The 23,821-nt window shown below is 50.5% G+C and overlaps 1 protein-coding gene across 1 annotated transcript; it reads left to right on the forward strand.

Moving 5' to 3' along the window:
• Positions 1–3,774: 3,774 nt before the first annotated feature.
• CDCP2 (CUB domain containing protein 2) lies at positions 3,775–23,551 on the forward strand. Its single transcript, XM_052638209.1, has 6 exons — positions 3,775–3,853; positions 11,913–12,260; positions 15,054–15,389; positions 16,583–16,936; positions 19,855–20,033; positions 23,225–23,551. The coding sequence occupies exons 1-6, from the start codon at positions 3,775–3,777 to the stop codon at positions 23,549–23,551; spliced, it is 1,623 nt and encodes a 540-aa protein (XP_052494169.1).
• The last annotated feature ends 270 nt before the right edge of the window (positions 23,552–23,821 follow it).

Consider the following 23,821-nt stretch of genomic DNA (forward strand, 5'->3'; position numbering starts at 1 on the left):
CACAGCACTTCACAGTTTACAAAGCCCTCTTGCATCTTACGTGTGGTCTTCACAGCAGCCCAGGGAGGTCGGGCAGGATTAGAACCCCCTTGGCACATGTGGAAACTGAGGCTCGGTGGTTGGGGGTGGGGAAGTAAGTGACTTGCCCAAAGTTACACAGGCTGTCAGATGGGAAACATGGGTCCAAATCCAGGGAGTTTCAAACCCAAACCTGTCACTCTTTCCACCAAACCAAGCATAACAGCAGTGACCCAGCACCACTGAGGGCGAGCAGCCCCCAGAGTGGGGGGCACTCTCTGCCTGGTCCCCTAGACCTCTGGGTGTCCCAGGAGTGGGGGTGCCCACACTGCACAGTCCCAGCTCCAGGCAGGCCCCGTCCGGGCTGGGCCCTGGCTTCCTGTCTACAATGTGGGTCAGTATCCCTCCCAGGCAGGAAGAGCCCAGAGCTGGATGGTCCCCACAAAGGGCGGCAATCTAGGCCCCCTCCCCACTTTCCTCCCAGAAGCTACGGAGTCAGAGGCTGAGAAGGTCACACCCTTGTCCGGGGTCTCCCCAGAAACCTCATCCTTGGTGTATATGGTCTTCTGTGATGTCATTCCTGGGCTGTGGCCCTTGCACTCAGCCTTTGGGAAGGAGGACAGGTCAGCAAGACTGTGAGAGAAAGCAGAGACACAGGGAGAGAAGGCGGGGCTGTGTCTTCCTCCTCTCGGCCAAGTCCCAGCCTTGGGCTGGTGTGTGGCTCCCAGGGGTGTGGGAAGCCAGCAAGTCCCCAGGGGTCCCCTTCTGCTATCCCAGGACCCCATTCCAGCTCCCCACCAGCCCCAGCTCTGCAGGGGCCTGCCTCCTCATGCCTCCCTGCTTTCAGCTTTCCGCCTTCCTCCTGAGTTCTCTGCATTCCGGCCCCTTTCTCCTTCCCCTCTGGCATCTTACACACTCACTCACACTGTGCTGACCTGTGGCTTTCAGTCAGACCCAGCAGAGGAAGTCTGGGGTGTGACATGAGGAGCAAAGGTGTGGGTGTGCCCCGAATGTCCTTACCTCCCGACCCCTGCCCCCCAGGTCCCCAGACTCCTGGGAAGCTCCCCTGAGTCCTCAGGGTCCCAGTCAAGAGAGAGATGTGGCTCCCCAGGTCCCAGTCAGGAATCCCAGGGCGGGCACATCCTCTCTGCCCTCTGCCCCAGCCTCCTTTGTCGGCCCAGACCTCTGGGAAAGGGAGGCATAAGGCAGCACTCTTCCTATCCTGTGGGCTCCGTCCCTGTTCCCGGGCTGGAGGGGCAGACTCAGGCTTGAAAACAAAACAGGCTTAGAGAGGAGCCCCAGACATAGACAGGCACACCAGATCCGTGGGAGCGAATGTACTCAGAGCTGGGTGCACACCCAGAGGGACAGGTTTATACTAACACACTGACCTGCGCACTAGCAGATAGCTGTGTACCCACGAAAAGAGCCATGCACTTATAAAGTGTGTATCTGTGAAGAGGTGTGTGTCCCCTGAGAGTGTCACACACACCCACAGCTGTGACATTTGCACTCAAGACACACGTACGCACCCAGTGAGGGGCGTTCCCTTGGAAACGTGTATACATCCAGGGAGAGAGCTGGGTATATGCAGGTCTAGGTGGATAACCACAGTCATAGCGAAGGACACGTGCCTACACAGGTGTGTGCAGTTCAAGTGTACACAGAGACGTGTGCAAAGGAACAGGTGTGAGTGCACAGCACTGGGTGTCGTCACAAAGGGCATTTTCACACTCAGCAATGGACAGTCACCCAGAGAGAGACCAACATACATGGTGCCCAGTGCCCAGACACTAGGTGAGTTCGTGAGCCCGAGGAAACAGTCTGAGCAGATGGCGACACAGAGGCACCTGGAGGTGGACTGTGCGGTGATAGAAGCAGCACGGCAGCGCCCCTGACTGGACATACTCACAGCAACCCTCAGGGACAGCTCCGCGCCCACTGGCTCCAAGGGGCTGCAAAGCCGGTGGCAGGAAGGGGCGTCCTCTCCACGCCAAGACACCCCCTGGAAGTTTGAGGTGGGTCCTCAGGGTTCCACAGTGGGAATCTTCCCAGCGAGGTGCTGCAAGGCCCCGGGTACCCAGGGGACAGTCCCATGGGAGGTATAGCACTCCCCAGTGACCTCGGCAGGGTGGCAGCTCCATTCCCCTCAGACTGTCCAGGACATAGCACCTTTCTTTTCATGCCAATCTGGCCCCACACATAAGCCAGTCCCTCAGGCCTGAGCATTCCTAATGCTCTTGGCTGAATACCTTCCAGGCGGCCTCCTTCCCGTGCTGGCAGCGAAGGGCCCCCTGGGGACCTCCTGACAAAAGGATGGTTCTGAGGCAACACGTGGTCTGGCAGATGGACGTCTGAGCTCCTCAGAGGGCAGCAAAACCCTCCTCGCTCCTGTGCGCTGAGCCAGGCACTGACAATCATCTCATCTCATCCTCTCACTGCAGGCACTGTAAGTGCTCCTTCGCGGTCCAGGAGGCCCAGCTTCAGGGGGGCCCCACAGCCCAGCAGTGAGGGGTAGAGCCGGGATTCAGACCGTGTCTGCCACGGCAGAGGCTGGGCTCCTCACTGGGAGGCAGGCATGGGCCATGTTTACCTCAGATGCCCCGGGCTTGGCACAGGCTCTGCACAGAGAAAGAGCTTAGGGAATGAGCCTGGGGCCTGGCTGAACCAAATAGTCTCCTACAGTAAATTGAAAGATCCTACTTCCTGTTGGACATGGAACCCCTGAGGGCATTGCCACAGCCCAGATCCTAGCGCAGGGCCTGGCACATGGTGCTGTTTGAGCCAGGTTTGTGGATCAATAACAAGGTGGGCTGCCGTCTATGGGGTCGCACAGAGTCGAGCACGGCTGAAGTGACTTAGCGGCAGCAGCAGCAGCAACAAGGTGACCACTTAATAGTCTTGGCCATGCAATCCATGACTGTATTGTGCGTGCTATGTGCATGCTGTCACTTCAATCATGTCCAACTCTGTGCGACCCTATGAACTGTAGTCCGCCGGGCTTCTCTGTCCATGGGATTCTCCAGGCAGGAATACTGGAGTGGGTTGCCATGCCCTCCTCCAGGGGACCTTCCCGACCCAAGGATCGAACCCCCGCCTCTCGTCTCCTGCATGGCAGGCAGGTTCTTTAGCCCCAGTGCCTCTGGGAGCTGTCCCGTAGTGTTTTCCCATTCTGTTATTCCTGCTACGTTCTTCCCTTCACTCTCCCTCTGAGCTCATCTATGCATGTCTCAGGGATCCTTGTCCCCTCCCACGTGGACAGGTGATGGGGAAACCTGTAGCAAGCCGCAACTGTGTTTTTTAGCATGTGTTACCACATTTTGTTTCCACAATAGCCCTATAGGCAGGGCTGAGTGGCCCCACCAGATAGAGGCATCAGATCAAGACCTAGAGGGGTTGGATGACTTTGTTCAAGGTCACCTGGCAAGTTGGAGGCTGACCCAGGACGATCCTGGATCTGCCTAGCCCCCAGACCCGTGCCCTTTCTCCACCACCAGATTCTCTCCCAGCCCTCTCCCCATCCAGTGTGGCCAGTGCAGATCTCAGAAGTGTCAACCTGGTGACACTATATCCGTCACCTTAGGGTGGAGTGAAGGAAGCACAGGGGATCAGCTTACTAATTCGAGGGCCCGATGAATTATTCACACCACCATTAACTTGGAGGCCCTTGCAGCCTCACCTCTCTTTCTCCTGCTTCAGACCCTCAAGTGCTGGCCTGCCCCGAGCTCTGCAGACCTGCGGGGACCTGATGAGGAGATGCTGGAGGAGCTGGTATTCTGTCTGCCGCTGGCAGTGGCGCTGCTGGGCCCAGACCTTACAGCCCAAGCCACGAAAGGTAAGAGCTGCTGGGACAGGCAGGACCTGGGCGGGAGGCAGAAGGGTGGCAGGGGGCGGTGGGGTCTCAGGAGGTTTCTGCGTGAGAGGCCAGAAAGTGGAAGGCCTTTCTGGGGAGAGTTGGCTGAATTGAGTTGTACAGCTTCTGAGATGGTGAAAGACGGTATTTGTTGAGTGCCTACTATATGCTGGGTACTTTCCATGCAACATGCATGAATGCATTTAATCTTCACAAGAAACTTCAAAGTGGGTATCAGTCTCCCATTTTACAGGTGAGGAAACTGAGGGAGAGAGAAGTTAGGTAACCTGTCCAAGACTGCATGCTTACCAAGGGTGAGGGGAATGGCTCAGAGAACGATTAAAGATTTGTTGCTGGAAGGAGTCCTTATTTTCCTTCTGAGAGCCTGCTGTACTTCCCCATCACCAGTCAAGTGACATCAAAGTTCTCTATAAAGCCAACCTCCCCCTCACCCAGGTCTGACTCCAATCTCTGTATAACATCCAGCCTTGGTTCCCAGCATCCCTTGGGCATCCCATGCTCTGGCAAAGGATCACATCCCCTTCAGGAGATCCTTCACCCTTAGGGCTTTCACCCCCTGTGCCCTCTGCCTGGAAGGTCCCTTTTCTCTTTTTCCACCTGAAAACACCTGGCTTATCCTTCAAGCTCAGCTCAAGCACCAGCTTCTCCAGGAAGACTTCCACATCCCTTCATCAGCCTCAGATGCCCCTCCTTGGAGCTCTTAGAACCCTCTTCTGGCACCCTGGTCCCAGGTCCTTTGTGGGGCTCCAGTCCTCTGTGAGTCTGTCTGGGAAGCCAGGGCAGTATCACTCACCTATCTTTGAGGGGCTTGTATGTAGTGGGGCTCAGCCAACGGCTATCTGTGCCTTGTCTTCCTGCAGGCTCAAGGGGGTCTCAGGAAGGAAACCTACTTGGTGGCAGAGATGGGCCAGGCACCCAGGCGTCTTACTCCATGCCAGGGTGATCAGAGAAGCTAACTGTTCCTATTTATAGCCACTGGGACTTCAGAGGCTTTGGAGTGGCCCTGGGGGTCAGGGTGCCTGAAGGACAAAGCTTTTACCTGTGCTGGCCCCTGGGTCCTCCTGGCCCACAAGAGTTTTGCTCCAACCTTCTAATGGCCTTTCCCATCCAGTGGGAAGGTCTGAGGGAATGACAATAACAGTCACTGGACAGGATGTCCCTCTATCCTCTTGACATAAAGGCATGGATCAGACACCACTCCCGCCCTGACCTGCCCCCAGGGCCAGATGACCTGTTGTGAACTGGGTGTGCATCTTGTAGCCCTTACACAGCTTTCTCTTCTCTGTGCTCACAGCTACCCAGCAAGGTCATTATGCCCATTTCACAGATGCCTGACTAGGCTCAGGGAGGTTAAGTGACTGTGAGTCTGAGGCTTTAGTTGTTTCTGGTTCCTCCCTCCAAATCTTCCCCAACTTATGAAGCCTTTGTTCCTCCTAGCCAAACATCCCCTTCTCTCGTGTCCCTCCTCTTACTCGGCTGGCTCCAGCAAGACTGGCCTTCCTCCCTCTGGACCCCAGAGTCCCCCGTGTGGCCCCAGCACATTCATACCGCATGGCTTTGTCTCATTTGCCTAACTCCCCCCATCTTCCCCCCTAGCTGTGAACACCCCAGGGAGGGACCCATTCTGAATCAGCGCAGGCATGTACAGTGCACATGCTTGACAAATGTGCCTCTCTTACAGGAACTTTGGTGAAGCATCTTCAAGATGCTTTCGGTTGCCAGGGACAGAAACACAACCTGGATGAGTTTAAGCAAGAAGAGAAATGCTCTGGCTCTGTCACCAGGGAGGCAAGTGTGTAGCTGAGCTGGGCCGCTTGGGTTCCAGGCCATTTCGGCTTGTCACGTGGATGTTGCTGTCTGCTGACAAGCTTTCTCAACAGGCCCTGAGCATGGTCCCACCCAGAGCTCTAACTCCCAGCCTAGGGACCAGGGAAGAAAAGGTTCTCATCTGGGCATTCTGCAGCAGGATTCTGGTGGCACAGGCCCACCCCCCAGGCCAGTCACTGTGGCAGTGGTGGAGGCTTCAGGATTTCGCAGCTAGGCTCACGTGTCTTCCCTGGGTCAGGGAAAGATGCAAGAGGGTTATCATATGGAGGCAAGGGAAGAGAGCAGTGTCTAAAATCAGGGGCTTGTTCTTGGAAGAGATAGAGGAATGGGTGCTGTGTGGACCAAAATAAGATGTCAGCTACAGTGGTAACTTCCCTTTCTGGGCCTCAGTTTTCTTATCTGTTAAATGGAGTCAGTAACACCTGTGCTGCCTATTTTATGGGGATATTATAAAGATAATACAAGATCACTCACTCGTTCATTCATTCAGCAAATATATACTGAGCACCTGCTTTATGCAAGGAGCTCTTCCAGATGCCTGATTTACAGCAGAGGACAAAGTAGATGAAAATCCCTGCTTTTATAGAGTTTACAGTTTTGTGGAGAGAGACTGACAGTGAACTGAACAAATGAGGAAGTAAACAGTACATTCAGTGGTGGTGGGTGCTATGGAGAAAGCATAGCAGGAAAGGGAGAGAAGGGCAGAGGGATGGGGAAAGGGTTTCAGTTGTAAATAGGGTGGTTGAGAGAAGCTTCACTGACAAGGTGACTAAGAATGTGTTGATCATTTTTTTTCAACTTTTAACTATGAACATTTTCAAACACTAAGTGGAGAAAATAGTATAATAAATCCTGATGTCTCCATCAACCATCTTCAACAATTGTCAACATTCTGCCTTTCTTGGTTCTTCTAAAGAAAGTGAAAGTGTTCGTCATTCAGTCATGTCCAACTCTTTGTGACCCCATGGACTGTAGCCCGCCAGACTCCTCTGTCCATGGAATTCTCCAGGCGAGAATATTGGAGTGGGTTGCCACTCCCTTCTCCAGGGAATCTTCCCCACCCAAGGATTGAACCTGGGTCTTCTGCATTGCAGGCAGATTCATAACCATCTGAGCCACCAGGGAAGCCCTCTGGTTCTTCTATCCTACCCCCATCTCCATTTTAGCAGGGTGTGGGACAGGGGAGGGTCAGAGAAATTTAAAGATCATCTCAAATATACTATTTTACCCATAAATATTTCAGAGTATATCTAACAGATATATATTCAATAGATAAATATTCCCAATAGTATTGCAATTATATAACAATTTCTTAATTTTATCTAATAGTTCATGTTCCATTTTCCCCAATTATTGCAAAAACAAAAAAAAAATCCTATTGCAATTGGTTTGTTCAAATCAGAATCTGAACAAGGTTCACACATTGCTTTTGGTTGGTATTTGACTCTTGAGTCTTTCTCTCTCTTTCTTTTTAATTGACTTCTCTGACAACCACTTTTCTGCTCTATGAGTCTGACATTTTAGATTTCACATATAAGTGATACCATACAGTATTTGTCTTTCTCTGCCTGGCTTATTTCACTTAGCACGATGCCCTTAATGTCTATGTTGCTGCAAATATCAGGATGAATGCCTTTTTCAAGGCTGAGTAACATCGATGTCATATGTATCTCCATTCATCTGTTGGTGGATGTTTAGGTTGTTTCCATATCTTGGCTATCGTGCATAATTGTGCAGTGAACATGAGAATGCAGATTACTTTCCGATATGCTGTTTTCAGTTCCTTTGAAATATACCCAGAGTGGAATTGGTGGATCATATGGAGCCCTTTTTTGTTTTTTTGAGAAGCCTCCATATTGTTTGTCACAGAGGATGCACCGGTTTCCATTCCCAACAACAGTGCAGAAAGATTCCTTTTTTTCCACACATCCTTGCTAACACTTGTTGTTTCTTATCTTTTAAATAATAACCATCCTAACAGATGGGAGGTGGTGTCTCATTGCGGTTTTGACTCGCATTTCCTTGATGATCAGTGATGTTGAGCACCTTTTCATGCACCTGTATGACTTCTTTGGAAAAATTCCTATGCAATTTCTCTACTCATTTTAAAGCAGACTATGTTTTCTTTTTGGCCTTCAGTTGTATGAATTCTTTATATATTTTGGATATTTACCCCTAATCAGATGTATGATTTGCAAATATTTTCTTCATTCCATAGACTTTTCTTTTTCCATTTTATTAACAGTTTCCTCTGTTGTGTGGAGGTTTTAGTTCAATGTAGTCACACCTGTTTATTTTTGCTTTTGTTGTCAAATCAAAAAAATTATTGCTGAGACCAAAGTCAAGGAACTTACCCTCTATATTTTCTTCTAGCTGAGCCTTTTAAAAAATATATTAGTTGTGTCTCCCCCTGCCACCTTATTTACTTTGAAGCACCTGGGTCATTAGAATTTCCCACATTCTGGACTGGGCTGCATGTGTCCTCATAAGGTCATTTAGACTCTTCTCTAGCTTCCATATTCCTCTAAACTGTAGACAGATCCAGAGATTTCATTAGCTTCAGGTTCCTTTTTTTTTTTCCTCTATAAGAAGGTATTATAGGTGTTTCATCAGGTCACCTATTATCCAGTGTTCCACTTTGATGTTAAGATTGACCAGCGGGTTCAGTTAGCCTCATCCATCCACCATAAAGTTTCTTATAAATGTAACTTTTGGGGTATTTTTTAAATGAATTTTTAAAATTTATGTATTTTTGGCCGTGTTGGGTCTCTGTTGTTGCACGGGCTTTTCTCTGTTGCGGCGAGCAGGGGCTCCTCTCTATTTGCAGTGAAGGGCTTCTCACTGCGGTGGTTTCTCTTGTTGCCGAGCACAGGCTCCAGGCACGCGGGCTTCATTAGCTGCGGCACACGGGCTCAGTATTGCAGCTCGCCTGGTCTGGAGCACAGGCTCAATAGCTGTGGCCCACAGGTTTAGCCACTCTGCAGCATGTGGGATCTTCCCAGACCAGGGACTGAACTAGCATCTCCTGCGTTGGCAGGTGGATTCTTTACCACTGCGCCACCAGAGAAGCCTGGTATTTTTTAATTATAAAAATTTTCAAACATTAGCAAAGTTGAAATAATTTTACAGAGAATATTTATCTACTTCAGTAGGTTTTACCTCTCCTCATTTACCTTTTCCCTCCATGATTAGGATAGATGATGATGATGACGATTTCATTAAGGTTTGCAAACTTATGTTTTCTAATGTTGTTATTCTTTTTTTAAGAAAAATTTATTTATTTGGCTCTGCTGGATCTTAGTTGCGGCATGTGGGATCTTTGGTCTTTGTTGTAGCATGAGGGATCTTGAGCTGCAGCATGTGAACCCAGTTGCAGCATGTGGGATCTAGTTCCTTGACCAGGGATCAAATCCAGGCCCCCTGCACTGGGAGCGTGGAGTCTTTACCCCTGGACCACCAAGGAAGTCCCTAAAGTTGTTATTCTTTCTGTAGTCTTCTTTAAATAATACTTTTTCATCATCAGCTATTTAGTTACCCTGAAATGCATATAATTTATAACAGGAAAGGCAAATTAAATGCTTAATTCTTTCTCTTTGTAGCAAGAAGAAAATGACTTCCTGCCCCAGAAATCTCTAAAAGAAATCAATAAGTTCCATTTTAATTTCTTTTAATTTTTTTAGTTCATTATGAATTCATAAATGGTTATATATTTGATGGGTTTCAACTCACTGCAATAAATCTTTTTTGAAGCTCCAATTATACCTTTTTTAGCCAGTGGGAGCCCCTTCCAGCAGGTTTCTGTGTCTTTTGACACAATCCCAGCAGTTTTGATAGCTTATTTACTTTGTAGCTTGACAAGATGTCCCAAGTGTATTTTGTATGTTTTCTGCCCCTGACTATTTCTCTAAGGAGTCCTGGTTCATGTTAGTTGGACATAACAATCTTAACCTAATTTAGTTGGATATAATAATCCTAATACAAAATACTACTGGAATATTATTGCCTTTAGGCTTTTTAGTGAACAGAGCTGATAAATTAATATTTTTAGAAATAAAAATAAATCTTAAGTTCATACTGATGTTCTCAATTCAAATGAAGGATCTCAAGAGTTCTACTTAGTTTTTTTTAGTTTTAATTTGTATCTCTCTCCTCTTATACTGCAAGTCTTAGTTTCTATTGACATTGGCACACTTCCTTTGTTCCAATTATCAGTTCAGTTCAGTCGCTCAGTCGTGTTCGACTCTGCGACCCCATGGACTGCAGCACGCCAGGCTTCCCTGTCCATCACCAACTCCCAGAGCCTACTCAAACTCATGTCCATTGTGTAGGTGACGCCATCCAACCATCTCATCCTCCGTCATCCCCTTTTCCTGACTTCAATCTTTCCCAGCATCAGGGTCTTTTCCAATGAGTCAGCTCTTCGCATCAGGTGGCCAAAGTGTTGGAGTTTTAGCTTCAGCATCAGTCCTTCCAATGAATATTCAGGACTGATTTCTTTTAGGATTGACTAGTTGGATCTCCTTGCAGTCCAAAGGACTCTCAAGAGTCTTCTCCAACATCCTAGTTCAAAAGCATCAATTCTTCGGCACTCAGCTTCCTTTATAGTCCAACTCTCACATCCATACATGACTGCTAGAAAAACCATAGCTTTGGCTAGGTGGATCTGTGTTGGCAAAGTAATGTCTCTGCTTTTTAATATGCTCTCTAGGTTGGTCATAGCCTTTCTTCCAAGGAGCAAGTGTCTTTTAATTTCATGGCTGTAATCACCACCTGCAGTGATTTGGCAGCCCCCCAAAATAAAATTTCTCACTGTCTCCACTGTTTCTCCATCTATTTGCCAAGAAGTGATGGGACTGGATGCCATGATCTTAGTTTTCTTTATGTTGAGTTTTTTTTAATTAATTAATTAATTTTAATTGGAGGCTAATTACTTTACAATATTATAGTGGTTTTTGCCATACATTGACATGAATCAGCCATCGGTGTACATGTGTCCCCAATCCTGAACTTCCCTGCACCTCCCTCCTCATCCCATCCCTCAGGGTCGTCCCAGTGCACCGGCCCTGAGGGCCCTTTCTCACGCATGGAACCTGGACTGGCGATCTATTTCACATATGGTAATATATATGTTTCAATGCACTCTCTCAAATCATCTCACTCTTGCCTTCTCCCACAGAGTCCAAAAGTCTATTCTTTATATCTGTGTCTCTTTTGCTGTCTCACATATAGGGTCATTGTTACCATCTTTCTAAATTCCGTATATATGCATTAATATACTGTATTGGTGTTTTTCTTTCTGATTTACTTCACTCTGTATAATAGGCTCCATATGTTGAGTTTTAAGCCAACTTTTTCACTCCCCTCTTTCACTTTCTATGGCATTGGGGTTACTTAATCTTTTGATATTTTAAAAATTATATTAAAATTATTCATGATTAAAAAGTCAAAATTATAAAATAAGTTGCATTTAAAGATGTCTAGCAGTCACACCTGTTTCCTCCCTGCTGCTTACTTCTTCCTGTGACAGAGAACCATTTTTATTAGTTTCCTTCCATTGTTTTCTTTTTCAAAATATAAACAAATGCATTCATATAAGAATGTACTTTACACTTTGTAATAGACTGCACATTTTCACTCAGGATGGGGTGGGTAATATTACTTTTAATTTTTGAATTCCCCAACGCACATCTTTAGTGCCTAGTATATTTTATTTAAAATCACAGGCCCATGGGACTTCCCTGGCAGTCCAGTGGCTAAGACTCCACGCTTCCACTGCAGAGGGTACAGTTTCAATCCCTCTACCTATAAAATTACAGGCCTACCTGACACTTCCTATCTCCTTCCCCTGCTTTATTTTTCTCCAGAGCCCTTATCACTAGTTAATACACTCCATATTTTCCTTATTATGTTTGCTGTCCATCTTCCCCACCAGAATTTTTGTCTATTTGTTCCTGCCGTAACCCCAGCACCTAGAACAATGCCCCACACTCAAACAATATTTATTGAACGCGTAAAAGACTATTTGGCAGTATTTGAAGAATAAGTAAATGAATGAACAAATAAATGAATGAATGAATTGATTTAGGGTCATGGCCTTTGCTCTCTCATTCCATCCCAAAGACCCTGCTTTGAAGCTGGGCCATGATCCAGGACCCCAGCACTGACTCTGGGTCATTCTTCCCTCTTGCCACAGGTGTCAAATGTGGGGGTGTGCTCTCAGCACCTTCTGGAAACTTCTCCAGCCCCAACTTCCCCAGGCTCTACCCCTACAACACGGAGTGCAGCTGGCTGATCGTGGTGGCTGAGGGCTCCTCCGTGCTGCTCACCTTCCACGCCTTTGACTTGGAGTACCACGACACCTGCGGCTTCGACTTCCTGGAGATCTACAACGGTGCCTCCGGGGACCAGGGCAACCTGCTGGGGAGGTTCTGCGGCAGGGTGCCCCCGCCACCCTTCACCTCCTCCTGGCACGTCATGTCCGTGGTCTTCCACTCAGACAAGCACGTGGCCAGCCGCGGCTTCTCTGCGGGCTACCAGAAAGGCAAGGGGGACTTGGCGGTGGAGAGCGTGGCCTTGGGTGGGGTGGGGAGGGCGGCGGGGGCAGGTAAGACAGGCCGGGTCTAGGCATCTTAGCGTGCAGGCCGCCCTGTTTCCTGGATGCCCCTGCTCTCGTAGCTCACGGGCAAAGGTGGCCTCTGTTGGCAGTCTTGGTGGTTGTGTGTCCCCAGCTGCATGGCAGCGCTCCCCTCCTCTCCCTCCGTTATCCTGGGAGCCCCCAGAGGGTCTCACTGTGCTCAGGAACGAGGCCTCTTGTGCTCGCCTGTCCTCGTCCTCTCACCCCTGAATGGCCTTGGGACACAGGAGGGGACACTGTGCCGCCCCTGCTCCTCACCCCTCTGTGGCATCTTATTATGTCATGGGCACGTGAGTTCCCCCCAGCCCTCAAGTCCTCAGCAGTGGAAGGGGCAGAGGGTCTGTGCGGAGCTGGTGATTCTCTCCTTCGCAAAGACTTTCCTGAGCTCGTCCCTTACATCATGGTCCCTAATCCCAGCCAGGCTTGGCACCTGCCCTCAGGCTAGTGAGGGGAGCACAGGCCTTGCTCTCAGTGCCTGTCTGCTGGACTCCTTCCTCCTTCCTCAGGCTTCTCTGCTCACCCTCAAAGCTCCTTCGTCCTCTCTTCTCCCAAGGCCAAAACCAAAGGCCTTCCTCACGTCAGCTCAAACAATGGGTGCCGCAGAGGCTCCTGGTGCACAGCATCCACCAGCACCAATCAGGGCCAGGGTGTGGGCGGGGGCGGGTGCGTGTGTGTGTGCACGCGCGTGTGCAAGCTGTGGACATTAGTCCCCACTGGCTTTCGAGGCATAGATTTGCAGAATGCTGAAACACAAGAACTGCAGACAGATCTAATAGTAGTGGGATTTTAGATCCCTAGATTTTTAGATTAAGATATCGAAGTTATAATACCATGTGCAATGTTTTCCAATGTTTTAAAAAAAACAGGAGTACCCTTACATCAGGTAGAGCCTTATGTTAATCCCTGATATATAAAAGAGGGAAAGGCAGCATTTTATTGTAAGCATTTAGTTTATAAGTTCGTATTTTTAACATGTACTTCAGTTCAGTTCAGTTCAGTCGCTCAGTTGTGTCTGACTCGTTAAGTTTCAGCTTTAGCGTCACTCCCTCCAAAAAAATCCCAGGGCTGATCTCCTTTAGGATGGACTGGTTGGATCTCCTTGCAGTCCAAGGGACTCTCAAGAGTCTTCTCCAACACCACAGTTCAAAAGCATCAATTCTTCGGTGCTCAGCTTTCTTCACAGTCCAACTCTCACATCCATACATGACCACTGGAAAGCCAAACATTGAAAACATCAGTAAATATTGATGGTCTCCAATTAGTTATATCTTTACAGTTGAGGTATATGACTGTGGATTCTATCTTTCATTGAGTTAAGAAAAAAAGTTTGAATACAATGTAAGAATGACATTTACACCAGATGTCTGCAGATTGATGCCCCGGGGCCACCGTGGAGCCCTGAAACATAGTTTGAAAGTCCCTGCTAAGTTTGAAAGCCCTTGCTAACACAGTTTGAAAGCTAAGGGTATTGAGGTTGGAAGGGATCTCACAGACTGTCAAAACCTATCCTCTGTTTTCGCAAACAATGCATCTCAGACCACAGAAGGAATGTGCCTTCCCATGGTCACACATCTGGGAAGGGCAAACTCTGGGACAAGAACTCAAGTCCTTAGCTGCCTGGCACAGCACTCCATTCATACAGCCTTGCCAGGGGATGAGATTCTGCAGTCTCAGGAGACACAACCTAGTGTGCCCCTGCCTGCTGGTGGCCTCCAGCTGGTCACACCATTCATCATCACACACCTCCTGGTTATACTGCCGCACTAGGTTCCAAAGGACTTTCACCAGAAACTTCTCAAACTCTGCATGAGTCTGAGCCTGGTGGGTCAGATTGAACAAGTCTTTTGAGTTCTAATATTTCCATGGGGCTCAGAGAGGCTGCGTTACTCGTCCAGGGTCACACAGCAGTAGAAGGCAGAGCTGAGAACACAGTTATCTTCAGACTTCAAGTCTATCTCTACTTCTTCAGATCCTCCCTCTAAGCCTCAGTTTCCTCATCTGTTACGGAGGTTTGATAATATTCCTGGTCTGAGGTGTCTCAGCCTCTGTGCACCACTGTCCTTGGTAGGAGGGACAGTAAGACTCACAATGCCAAGCGTACAGACTCAGTAGTCAGTCACATCTCACGCTCCTTGATACCAGCGGGGTGACCCGCTGTCAGGGCCCTGCTCTGTCCCTGGGCCTTGTCAATGGCACCTGCTGGTCTCCACTTCTCTGAGAGCTTTTACCAAAGCTGTGGCAGCCTACCTCTACCACCAGCAGCCCTCAGCCTGCATTCTGAGGGGCTGGTGGGTGAGTGCCCCCACTCTCCCCCCTGTCTCCCTCGGTGCCCACCTGTGGTCCCCTGTCTCTCCCAGATAAACACTTGGGGCTCAGACCCTTCTCTTGGGCTCTGTCTGGGTGAATGCTAACTCACACAGGTAAGTCGCTTAACTTCTCTCTGCCTCCAGTTTCCCGGCTGTAACCTGGGGGAACCACCCTGCTTTCCTCATGGGGTCACTTTGCGGTTGTTATTGTTCAGTCATTGTCGTGTCCGACACTTAGGGTGATGGGCTAAAATGGTGGCTTGTGCCCGCCACCTAACAAGTACTCAGTGGGTGGTGCCAAGCGTCCGGGTGAACACTTGTGGGAGTGGCATTTCCCAAGGGAGGAGATGGGGATGCCAGGGGAGGGTGCCAGTTCAAGTGGGCTCCCTTGCAGATGTGTGTGGTGGTGTCCTGACTGGCCTGTCAGGGGTCCTCGTCAGCCCCGAGTACCCCAACAACTACCCCAACAACGCGGAGTGCCACTGGGTGATCCGGGCTGCTGGCCCCGCCACCGTCAAGCTGGTGTTCGTGGACTTCCAGGTGGAGGGCAGTGAGCAGTGCACGTACGACTACGTGGCTGTGCTTGGGGGGCCCGGCCCCGCCCAGGGGCACCACTACTGCGGCAGTGCCAGGCCCCCCACACTTGTGTCGCTGGGCCACGAGCTGCAGGTGGTCTTCAAGTCTGACTTCAACATCGGAGGCCGCGGCTTCAAGGCCTACTACTTCTCAGGTGGGAGGACTGCAGCAAAACCCAGAGGGCTCTGTGCATGCTGGGGGGCGGGGGAGGAGTTCTACTTTTCTGCCTCTGGGTTTGGAACTTCCTGCTCTTTCTCTGCCTGAAATGTTCTAGCACACTCTTTCCTGCCTGGCTGATGCCAAGGCACAAGCGTGTCACCTCCGCTGTGAAGACTTCCTGATACCCTCTGAATAATTCTCTTCCTTCAGCTCCTTTGAGAAGTGTTTTCATAGCAATGATCTAACGCTTGTCACTTCTTTATGTGGTTTGCATGTCAATCTCCTCTGCCTGACTGCGAGTTCCTATAGATTTATCTTTGTACCTGCTACACAGAAGACATTCAATTAATGTTTGTACAAATGAATGGATGAACCTTTGGGAATTAAACTCTAGTGGAGGAGATGGAGAAGAAAACAGTGAATACTCGCTGTGATCTGTGATATCTAATAGTAAGAATGATGGATGACTTCCTGGAGGTGGAAAGAATTGAGCAATGCTTCGAAGGAGTTAAACAGTGGCAGAAGGAAGGGAAGGGTGTTCAAGAAGTGCATGGTTGCTTCAGTTGTGTCTGACTGTTTGCAAACCTAGGGACTGTAGCCTGCCAGGCTCCTCTGTCCATGGGATTCTCCAGACAAGAATACTGGAGTGGGTTGCCGTGCCCTCCTCCAGGGGATCTTCCCCACTCAGGGATCAAACTCATGTCTCGTAAATCTCCTACATTAGCAGGTGGGTTCTTTACCACTGAGCCACCAAGAAAGCCCAAGCAGCAGGATCAGTATATGGCATGGAGGACAGAGAGGGTTTGTGTGCTCATAGTGCTAGGAGATGTTTGGTGAGGCTGGAGGGTTGGGGCTCAGTGAAAAGGGGCAAGGTCATGAACCACCTTGCCCATCAAGTCCAGGTTTGGACTTAACTCCGAGGACAGGTATTATACATTTTTATTGAATTCCCAGTAGGGTCAACACTCAGGCAATGGATTACCCAATGGAGTGAGAGTCCCAGTTTTCAGCTAGTTACAGTTTAAAGCAGCCTTTGGGATTACTTGTCTGGTTTTCTGCATGGTGCCCACAACCTGCCGGGTGGTTTTAGGATCCCTATGGTGCCTGCTGCCCAAGCTATTGTTGCAGAAGATAACAGTCTCCACCCTTCTCACTGTTGCTCCTTTGGACCTGCTCTCCCCAATCCAGGAGAATGCCAGGAGGAGTACACTGCGGTGCAGGGCAACTTCTCCAGCCCGCAGTACCCCAGCCCCTACCCCAACAACCTCCGGTGCCACTGGACCATCCGCCTGCCTCCTGGCTACCGGGTCAAGGTGTTCTTCCTAGACCTGGAACTAGAGGAGCCCAGCAGCCTGACCAGGACCTGCGACTTTGACCATCTAGCAGCCTTTGATGGGGCCAGTGAGGAGGCGCCTCTGCTGGGGAATTGGTGTGGCCACCACCTGCCACCCCCGGTCACCTCAAGCCACAACCAGCTCCTGATTGTGCTGCACACGGACCGTAGCACCACCCACAGGGGCTTCTCTGTGGCCTACATTGGAGGTCAGCTGGGGTAGAGGGTGAGGGTGTGCTGTGGGGGAAGGTGAGGCTGGGGTCCCAGGACTTTCCAGTCTCCTTCCTCCATCCCTCTTTCCTCTATTGCACCAATTTCTATGGTGGCTACATCACTGCCGACTCCTGCCCTGGGGCCTCTGAGGCTGTACCAATGTGACTCCTGCTTATTTTCACTATTATAGTGACCTATTTTTCAAGCTTCCAAATCTACGATTCCCAATTCCTCTCTATCTGTCCCCATGGCCCCCTGACTTCTCTTGTGTTATGGTTGATTCTCATATCCAGGGGCAATACACAAAATATGGTGATACTATTTATGTTCATAATGCTGAACAACCTTGCTTGTACAGTCATAAGTCCTGACTGACCGTGGTTTGAAAAACTACTGATCTTTCAAGACCTTTGATTTCCTTTTATAACAAGAAGTCTAGAGCTAGTCAGCTGCTAGACTCAACAATATCCCAGTTTGCATGTCTGAGATTCTCTCAGCCTCATGACCACAATATGGCTGCCACAACTCCAGGCATCATGTCCATGCTCAAGTCTGGAAGAGGGTAGGGGAAGTGCCGGCCACAAATGTCCTTTTATCAGGAAAGTAAAAGCATTTTTGGAAGCACTCAAATTTCTTCTTCTTGATCCTATTATTTTAAGCTTGATCATATGGCTGTGCCTAGCTGCAGAGTTGGCTAGGGAACTTGGCCCTCAGCTTTTCCATCCTCCATAGTGCCAGTTAGATTTGCCAGCTGTCAGCATCTACCATCTATTCCCTCCTCTCACCACCCTTCCCTGGGCCATGGGCCCAGAAAAGCCTGTTCTCTGGACCCACTTTGCCCTCTACCTGACCAGGCTAGAGCCTCTTATGCAGGCGTAGAAACGGAGATGCAGAGAGGATAGGACTTTGCTGATGTCACACAGGCAGCAGTGGCACAGGCAAGGCTAGAACTCACATTCCTGCTTTTTGTGTGGCTGAGAGGGACTGAGGGGAGGCTCATGGCTGAGCTCAGACAGGCTAGGGCCACATTCAAGTACTGCTGGGCCTCCCCGGTGGCTCAAACAGTAAAGAACCAACCTGCAATGCAGGAGACCTGGGTTCGATTTCTGGCTTGGGAAGATCCTCTGGAGAAGGGCATGGCAACCCACTCCAGTATTCTTGCCTGGAGAATTCCATGGACAGAGGAGCCTGGTGGGCTACAGTCTATGGGACAGCAAAGAGTTGGACACGACTGAGTGACTAACGCGTGCACACACTCTGATCATCCACTGGGGCTGACCTGTAGGAGAAGGAACCAGGAGAGCTGCAGCAAGCTAGCGGCAGCGAAGTGACCTGAGCAGAGCCCCCCTCTGTCTGCTTCAGTCACCTCCACCCAGAAACCTGCAGGAGGACTCTTCCTCTGTTAGAGTGACCTCTTCCTGGATGGCACTTGGAGATCCAAGTGCCACAAGCTCTGCCACAGTTGGCTGACAGGTCTCAGTAAACTGAAGATACCGGCTGAAGGTGCTGCAAAGTCCCCTTTGTTCTGATGGGCCTATTTCCAGGCCTGGGTTCTCTCCCAGCCATGTGTGATCTTGGACAAGCCCCTTCTCCTTTTGGTCCCTCCAGAGACAGAGGGTGGGCCTCTTCTCTCCTGGCTCCTGTTTCAGATGCAAGGGCCCCACTCCCACCCGCCCCCTCTCTCCCTGATGTCCTTGGGAGCCTGGGGTCAGACAGGGCATTCGTGCTGGGCCAGGATCCAGATGTGGCCCAGGCTGTAGCCGGCCTCCCGGCTGGAGGACGGCCTCAGCATCAATCAGGGGTGACACACAGTTCAGCGCCACCAAGATCATCGTGGGAGACGGCAGGCCCATAAATCGCCAACTGCCCAGACACCAGAGGCTGAAATATGTCTGAGGCGTTTCCCGGAGAGGGGTTTAGAGTTCCTGGCCTCTGCCTGCCAGCTCCTTCCTTTTCCTCCCTCCAACTCCCCACCCCCACGTCCTTCCTCCTAACCTCACCCGTGACCCAGCAAACACCGCCCCCTACACACCCGCAAGCACACAAGCATGCACACACAGGCTCGCACAGACCCAGTGGCTTAGAGTCAGAACGTCCTGGCTGGGAGGGGGTGCGGGGGCTCCCGCACAGGGTGGAGAGACCAGGAACCGTGGAATCTTTACAGACTCGATGGTTAAAATGCCAGCTTGGACACTGCAGACAGTGTCACCTCTCAGAGCTCGGAGCTCTAAAACTGTAAAATGGACTTAGACGTGTCCGCCTCATGGGGTCGTTATGAGGAGGGAGAATGAGACTTTCTTTACTACCCTTTTCAAACTGCAACTCCCCCTGCCCGCCCCACCAACCCCATCCATGCATACATGCTGCTCTCCTCATCTCCATCTTTTTCTTTCCTTGATTTTCCTTCGACTACTCTGACACTTAGGTGTATTTTACATCTTTATTGCTCCCTCATCCGACTAGAATATAAACTTGAAGAAGGTAGGCATGTGAGGCTGGTTTTTTTCTTTTCATTTCTATATCTGGCATTCAGGATAGTGCCTGGACATCGTAGGCTGTAAATACTTGTTAAGTGATTGAATGAATTGCCTGGTATATGGCAAACATGATCAGCAAATAGTAGCTTCCATTATGATTAACAAAATTCATTCATTCAATTGTATATTCACCTTTCAAGCTCTGGGCTTAGAGGACTCTGAGAAGTAGGAATGGTGCCTGCCTTGGAGCTCATAGCCTGATGGAGTTAAATGGATAAATACATGTAAATATGTCCTTGTAGGACTGCATATGAGCCATTCACGCTCTGGGCCTCGGTTTTCCACCCACCACCCTTTGGCCAGGGGCTTGAGGAAGGTGCGGGGGTCAGACTGCCTGCCCGCATGGCCTCCAGCTCCCCTCTCCCATCCATCCCCAGTGGTGCCCATGAACGTGAGCTGCTCCCGCACCGACTTCCAGATCCTGATCTCTGCACAGGCGCTGGCCCCACTAGAACGGACCAAAGTCTACCTGGGAAGCCGGAGCTGTGCCGCCCAGGAGATGGGCAGCAACTTCCGGATCCAAGCCCGCTTTGACACCTGCGGCACTGAGTCTCAGGTAGGGGGATGAGGGCTGGCACGAGGCGGGGGCCCTGATCCCTGGGGAGAGGCACCTGCCAGACTTGAGAATTCAGCTTCTCTTCCTGGCTCTGGTCATCACACCTCCTGGATATGGAACTCAGCCTCTCCTTCTCCTCAGCAAACTTGTTCAATGTAGACACAACAAGGAGCTCAAGTAGGGGAGATGGAGAAGGGCAATCCTGCTGCCAAACCTGCTGACGACCAACAGCCCCTACTGGAGGCCCCTCTGTCAAGGTCCTGACGTTTCTGGAGGCTTTCCTGCTGTCCCCTGTCCTCCCTGGAGCTCCCCAGGGCCACACAGTCCCCACCTCTAACATATAGAGGTGTTTGAGCACTACTGCCTCCCGCCTGCCCACCCCCTTGTGGGAGGGGGTCCCTTTGGACTACCTTATGATCCAAATCCTTTTCTGGGTTCCGCAAAACAAAAGAGCCCTTCAAGTGACAGGATCCACCTCCCTCCAAAGGCGGCGAGGTGTGCAAATGAAGATTTTCTACTATCCTTGTATTTTGGAAGCCTGGAACCCAGGTTTGGGGTCTTTAGCATCACTGGGTGGTTGCCCAAGCACCCTGGGTGTTTGTATTCTTAGGGGCATGTTGGAAAGGGTAAAGGCCTTGGTATCTGAGGATTCGTGATTTGGCAGAATCACCTGATTTCCAACAAACCGTGTTTCCCCCACACCCAGCATTAACCAAGTGTGTACCTCTGGCTCTTCCAGTTCCCCCTCTGCTCCCCAGCCTCCTGGCAGCCACCATCCTTTTGACCTGAGTAGAGGAGAAGTGGGAGTCAGTCTTGGCTGCCAAGATAATCTGCCCTCGCCTCTACCCTATGCCCTAAATCCCCGAGCGGTTTTCTATAGGGGCAGAACCACATTCCATAGAATCATAAGATGATGGGGACAGAGAGCACCAGAAGCAGGGAATCATGACATCTAGAACAAAGGTGGGTCTCAGAGTTGCAGAACCTCTGCTAGAACTTAGAGCCTCATAATCATAGAAGCTTGGCGTCAATATCATGGAAACATAAAAACTGGGAACCTGAGACTCATGGGTTCTTAGTGTAACACGTACAAGTCGTAGACCCATGAGGACCAGTCTCTGCATTGAGTTGCTTTCACAGATGCGCAGTTCAAGTGGCCAAAAGCAGGACAACCTTTCTGTGCACGCGTGCTTTGTTGCTTAATTATGTCTGACTCTTTGCGACCCCATGGACTGTAGGCTGCCAGGCTCCTCTGTCCGTGGGATTTCCCAGGCAAGAATACTAGAGTGGGTTGCAATTTCCTTCTCCAGGGGATCTTCCCAACCCAGGGATTGAACTTGTATCTCTTGTGTCTCCTGCATTGGCAGGAGGATTCTTTACCCCTGTGCCACTTGGGAAGCCCCCAACCTTTCTGTACTTTTCTTAAAGACCGCAGAGACTTGGTCTCATAACCATAACACCACGCATGTGTGGACTGTCTTTCCTCCTCCAGTCTCACTCATCAAAAGCCCCTGACCCTTTCCCACACACCTGTTTTGTGTGGCTTTCTCTCCATTGTTATTACGTGGATTCACTTTGGCCCTTTCACTGGGCCCACTGTCACTCTCAGATCCTGTCTCTCCCACCCCCCCCAATACTTTGTCACAAAATTTCAGGGCTCTGATCCTCCTCAGAGAGTATGGTGGCAAGACAGGCTGAGGGCACGAGGCAGAAGATGCGGTCTCAGAGCCTTTTGGGAGCCCAGAGTTGGGAGAGACCTACACGGGCTCCTGGTCCACCGAAGTCCAGATCTGCAGCTCCCCTTCAGTCTCTTCCTGAAAGGGCTGCCCAGCATCCAGTGATGGCAGCTTCCTCCTGTGTGTCTGCACTTTCTAGGCAGCTTTGATTTTTAGAAAAGCCTCAGCTCATAAGTGGGACTTCCCAGGTGGTGCTAGAGGTAACAATCCTGCCTGCCAATTTGCAGGCGACTTAAGGAATGTGGGTTCAATCCCTGGTTCGGGAAGATCCTCTGGAGGAGAGTATGGCAACCCACTCCAGTATTCTTGCCCGGAGAATTCGATGGACAGAGGAGCCTGGCAGGCTATAGTCGATGGGGTTGCAAAGAGTGGGACACCACTGCAGTGATTTAGCACACACGCACTGCTCAGCAGTAACGCAACCAGACAGGGCAGTTGGGGCGGTCTGAGAAGTGTAATGGCTGCTCTAGATTTGGGGAGAGTATCCCGGCGTAACTGCAGCCTCCAGTCAAGACCACAACAGACTGTCTGTCAAAACGTTGTCCCTCAGTCCCCAGCCCCAAAGCCCCACCGTCTCAGGGCATCTGGACTCCTGTCTCCTTCATCCGTGCAGGTGAGGAGGGCAGCAGCATGACAGGCTCCCCGCATCTCACTCCTCAGTGGCTCTTCCCAAACCCTGGGTGATAAGCTGGACTGACCTGGACTCAGCCACAGGGACACAGAATCGCTGTAGACACAACTGGGCCAAAAGATTCCAGAAGGAAAGTCACACCACACCAGGGAGACGGCATCTCATGGGGAGGCAGGAGACTGGTTTCTGGACCTAGCTCTGGGCAAATTATGGCTTTGCTGGGCCTCAGTGGCCACATCTGTGTATTGCCAAGGAAGGGAGATTGAACTAGATACCCTGAAAGTCCCCTTTGGTTCTACATTCTTTGGTTTGAGTGAGGTGTGGTGGTTAACAGCACAGTTAAGAATCGAGCAGCTCTGGGGAGAATATATTCCCTATCACTTGTGTGCTGTGTGGCCTCAGACAAGGGACTGAACCTCTGGGCCTCACTTTCCTCATCTGGCAAATGGGATATTAATGGTACCAATTAGAGGAGGTTGTCATGAGAATTAAATGAGATAATGCACTTAAATGCAGAGCCTGGAACATGGCAAATGTCCCTGTTGTTACAGTTGCTGTCTGTCATAGATTCCACCTCCCTGAAGCCAGAGCAAATACTGACCCATCGAATCTTATACTGTCCTTCCAGACATCCTGGTAGTTCCCCTTTGACAGGGGGTGCAAGGAGCTTGAGGCTCTGAGTGGGAAGGAGTCAGTGGCCAAGCTGGGACTGGAACCCAGACTCTGGAGTTCTGCCCCTTTGGCACTGAGTCCCCACATTGCTGGGGCCGCAGGGGCAGTCCTGGCCCCCTTAGGAGTGAGCAAGTGCCCCTTGACCCCCACAGAGAAGAAATAACACCTCAGTGATCGTCAGCGTGCTGTACATCGACTTCTCAGCTGGGGGGCAGGAGCACACCCACGAGTACGAGGTCCGCTGCGAGCCACGCCGCAAGGAGGCCTCTGTGCACCTGCTGTCCGGCTCCCGCTGGCTCGGGCCCTATGCTGCCACGGCCGAGCACCTTCAGGAGGCACCCCCCGGGGATGAGGCAGAGGCACTGGAGGGCCCCGTGGCCATGGCAGCCCAGGACACCAGTGACATCGTCTTCCTGGGCCTTTGCATCCTGGCCGGAGTCCTCATGGTGGTTGCCATCGTGGTCCTGATGCTGCTGTAGGCGGGGGGACCTGGCATCTGACATCCCTGGGACCCCACAGTAGGGGTGAGAGCAGGTCTTATTGACTTGTTAGTGACCATGGGCAAGTCACTACCTTCTCTCTGAGCCTCAGTTTCCTGGGGCCCTTGACTCTATCCTACTTATCTTGGTCCAGGTTTGGCATGAGGCTCAGAGAAGAGCATAAATGGGTAAGAGCTATGTAAACTATAGCATGCCATGCACAGGTGTGCAGTTGTTTTCATTGTCATTAATTTTAAAGATTTTCTGCTC

The sequence above is a fragment of the Budorcas taxicolor genome, chromosome 3 (assembly GCF_023091745.1).
Source record: "Budorcas taxicolor isolate Tak-1 chromosome 3, Takin1.1, whole genome shotgun sequence".
Classification (NCBI taxonomy): Eukaryota; Metazoa; Chordata; class Mammalia; order Artiodactyla; family Bovidae; genus Budorcas; species Budorcas taxicolor.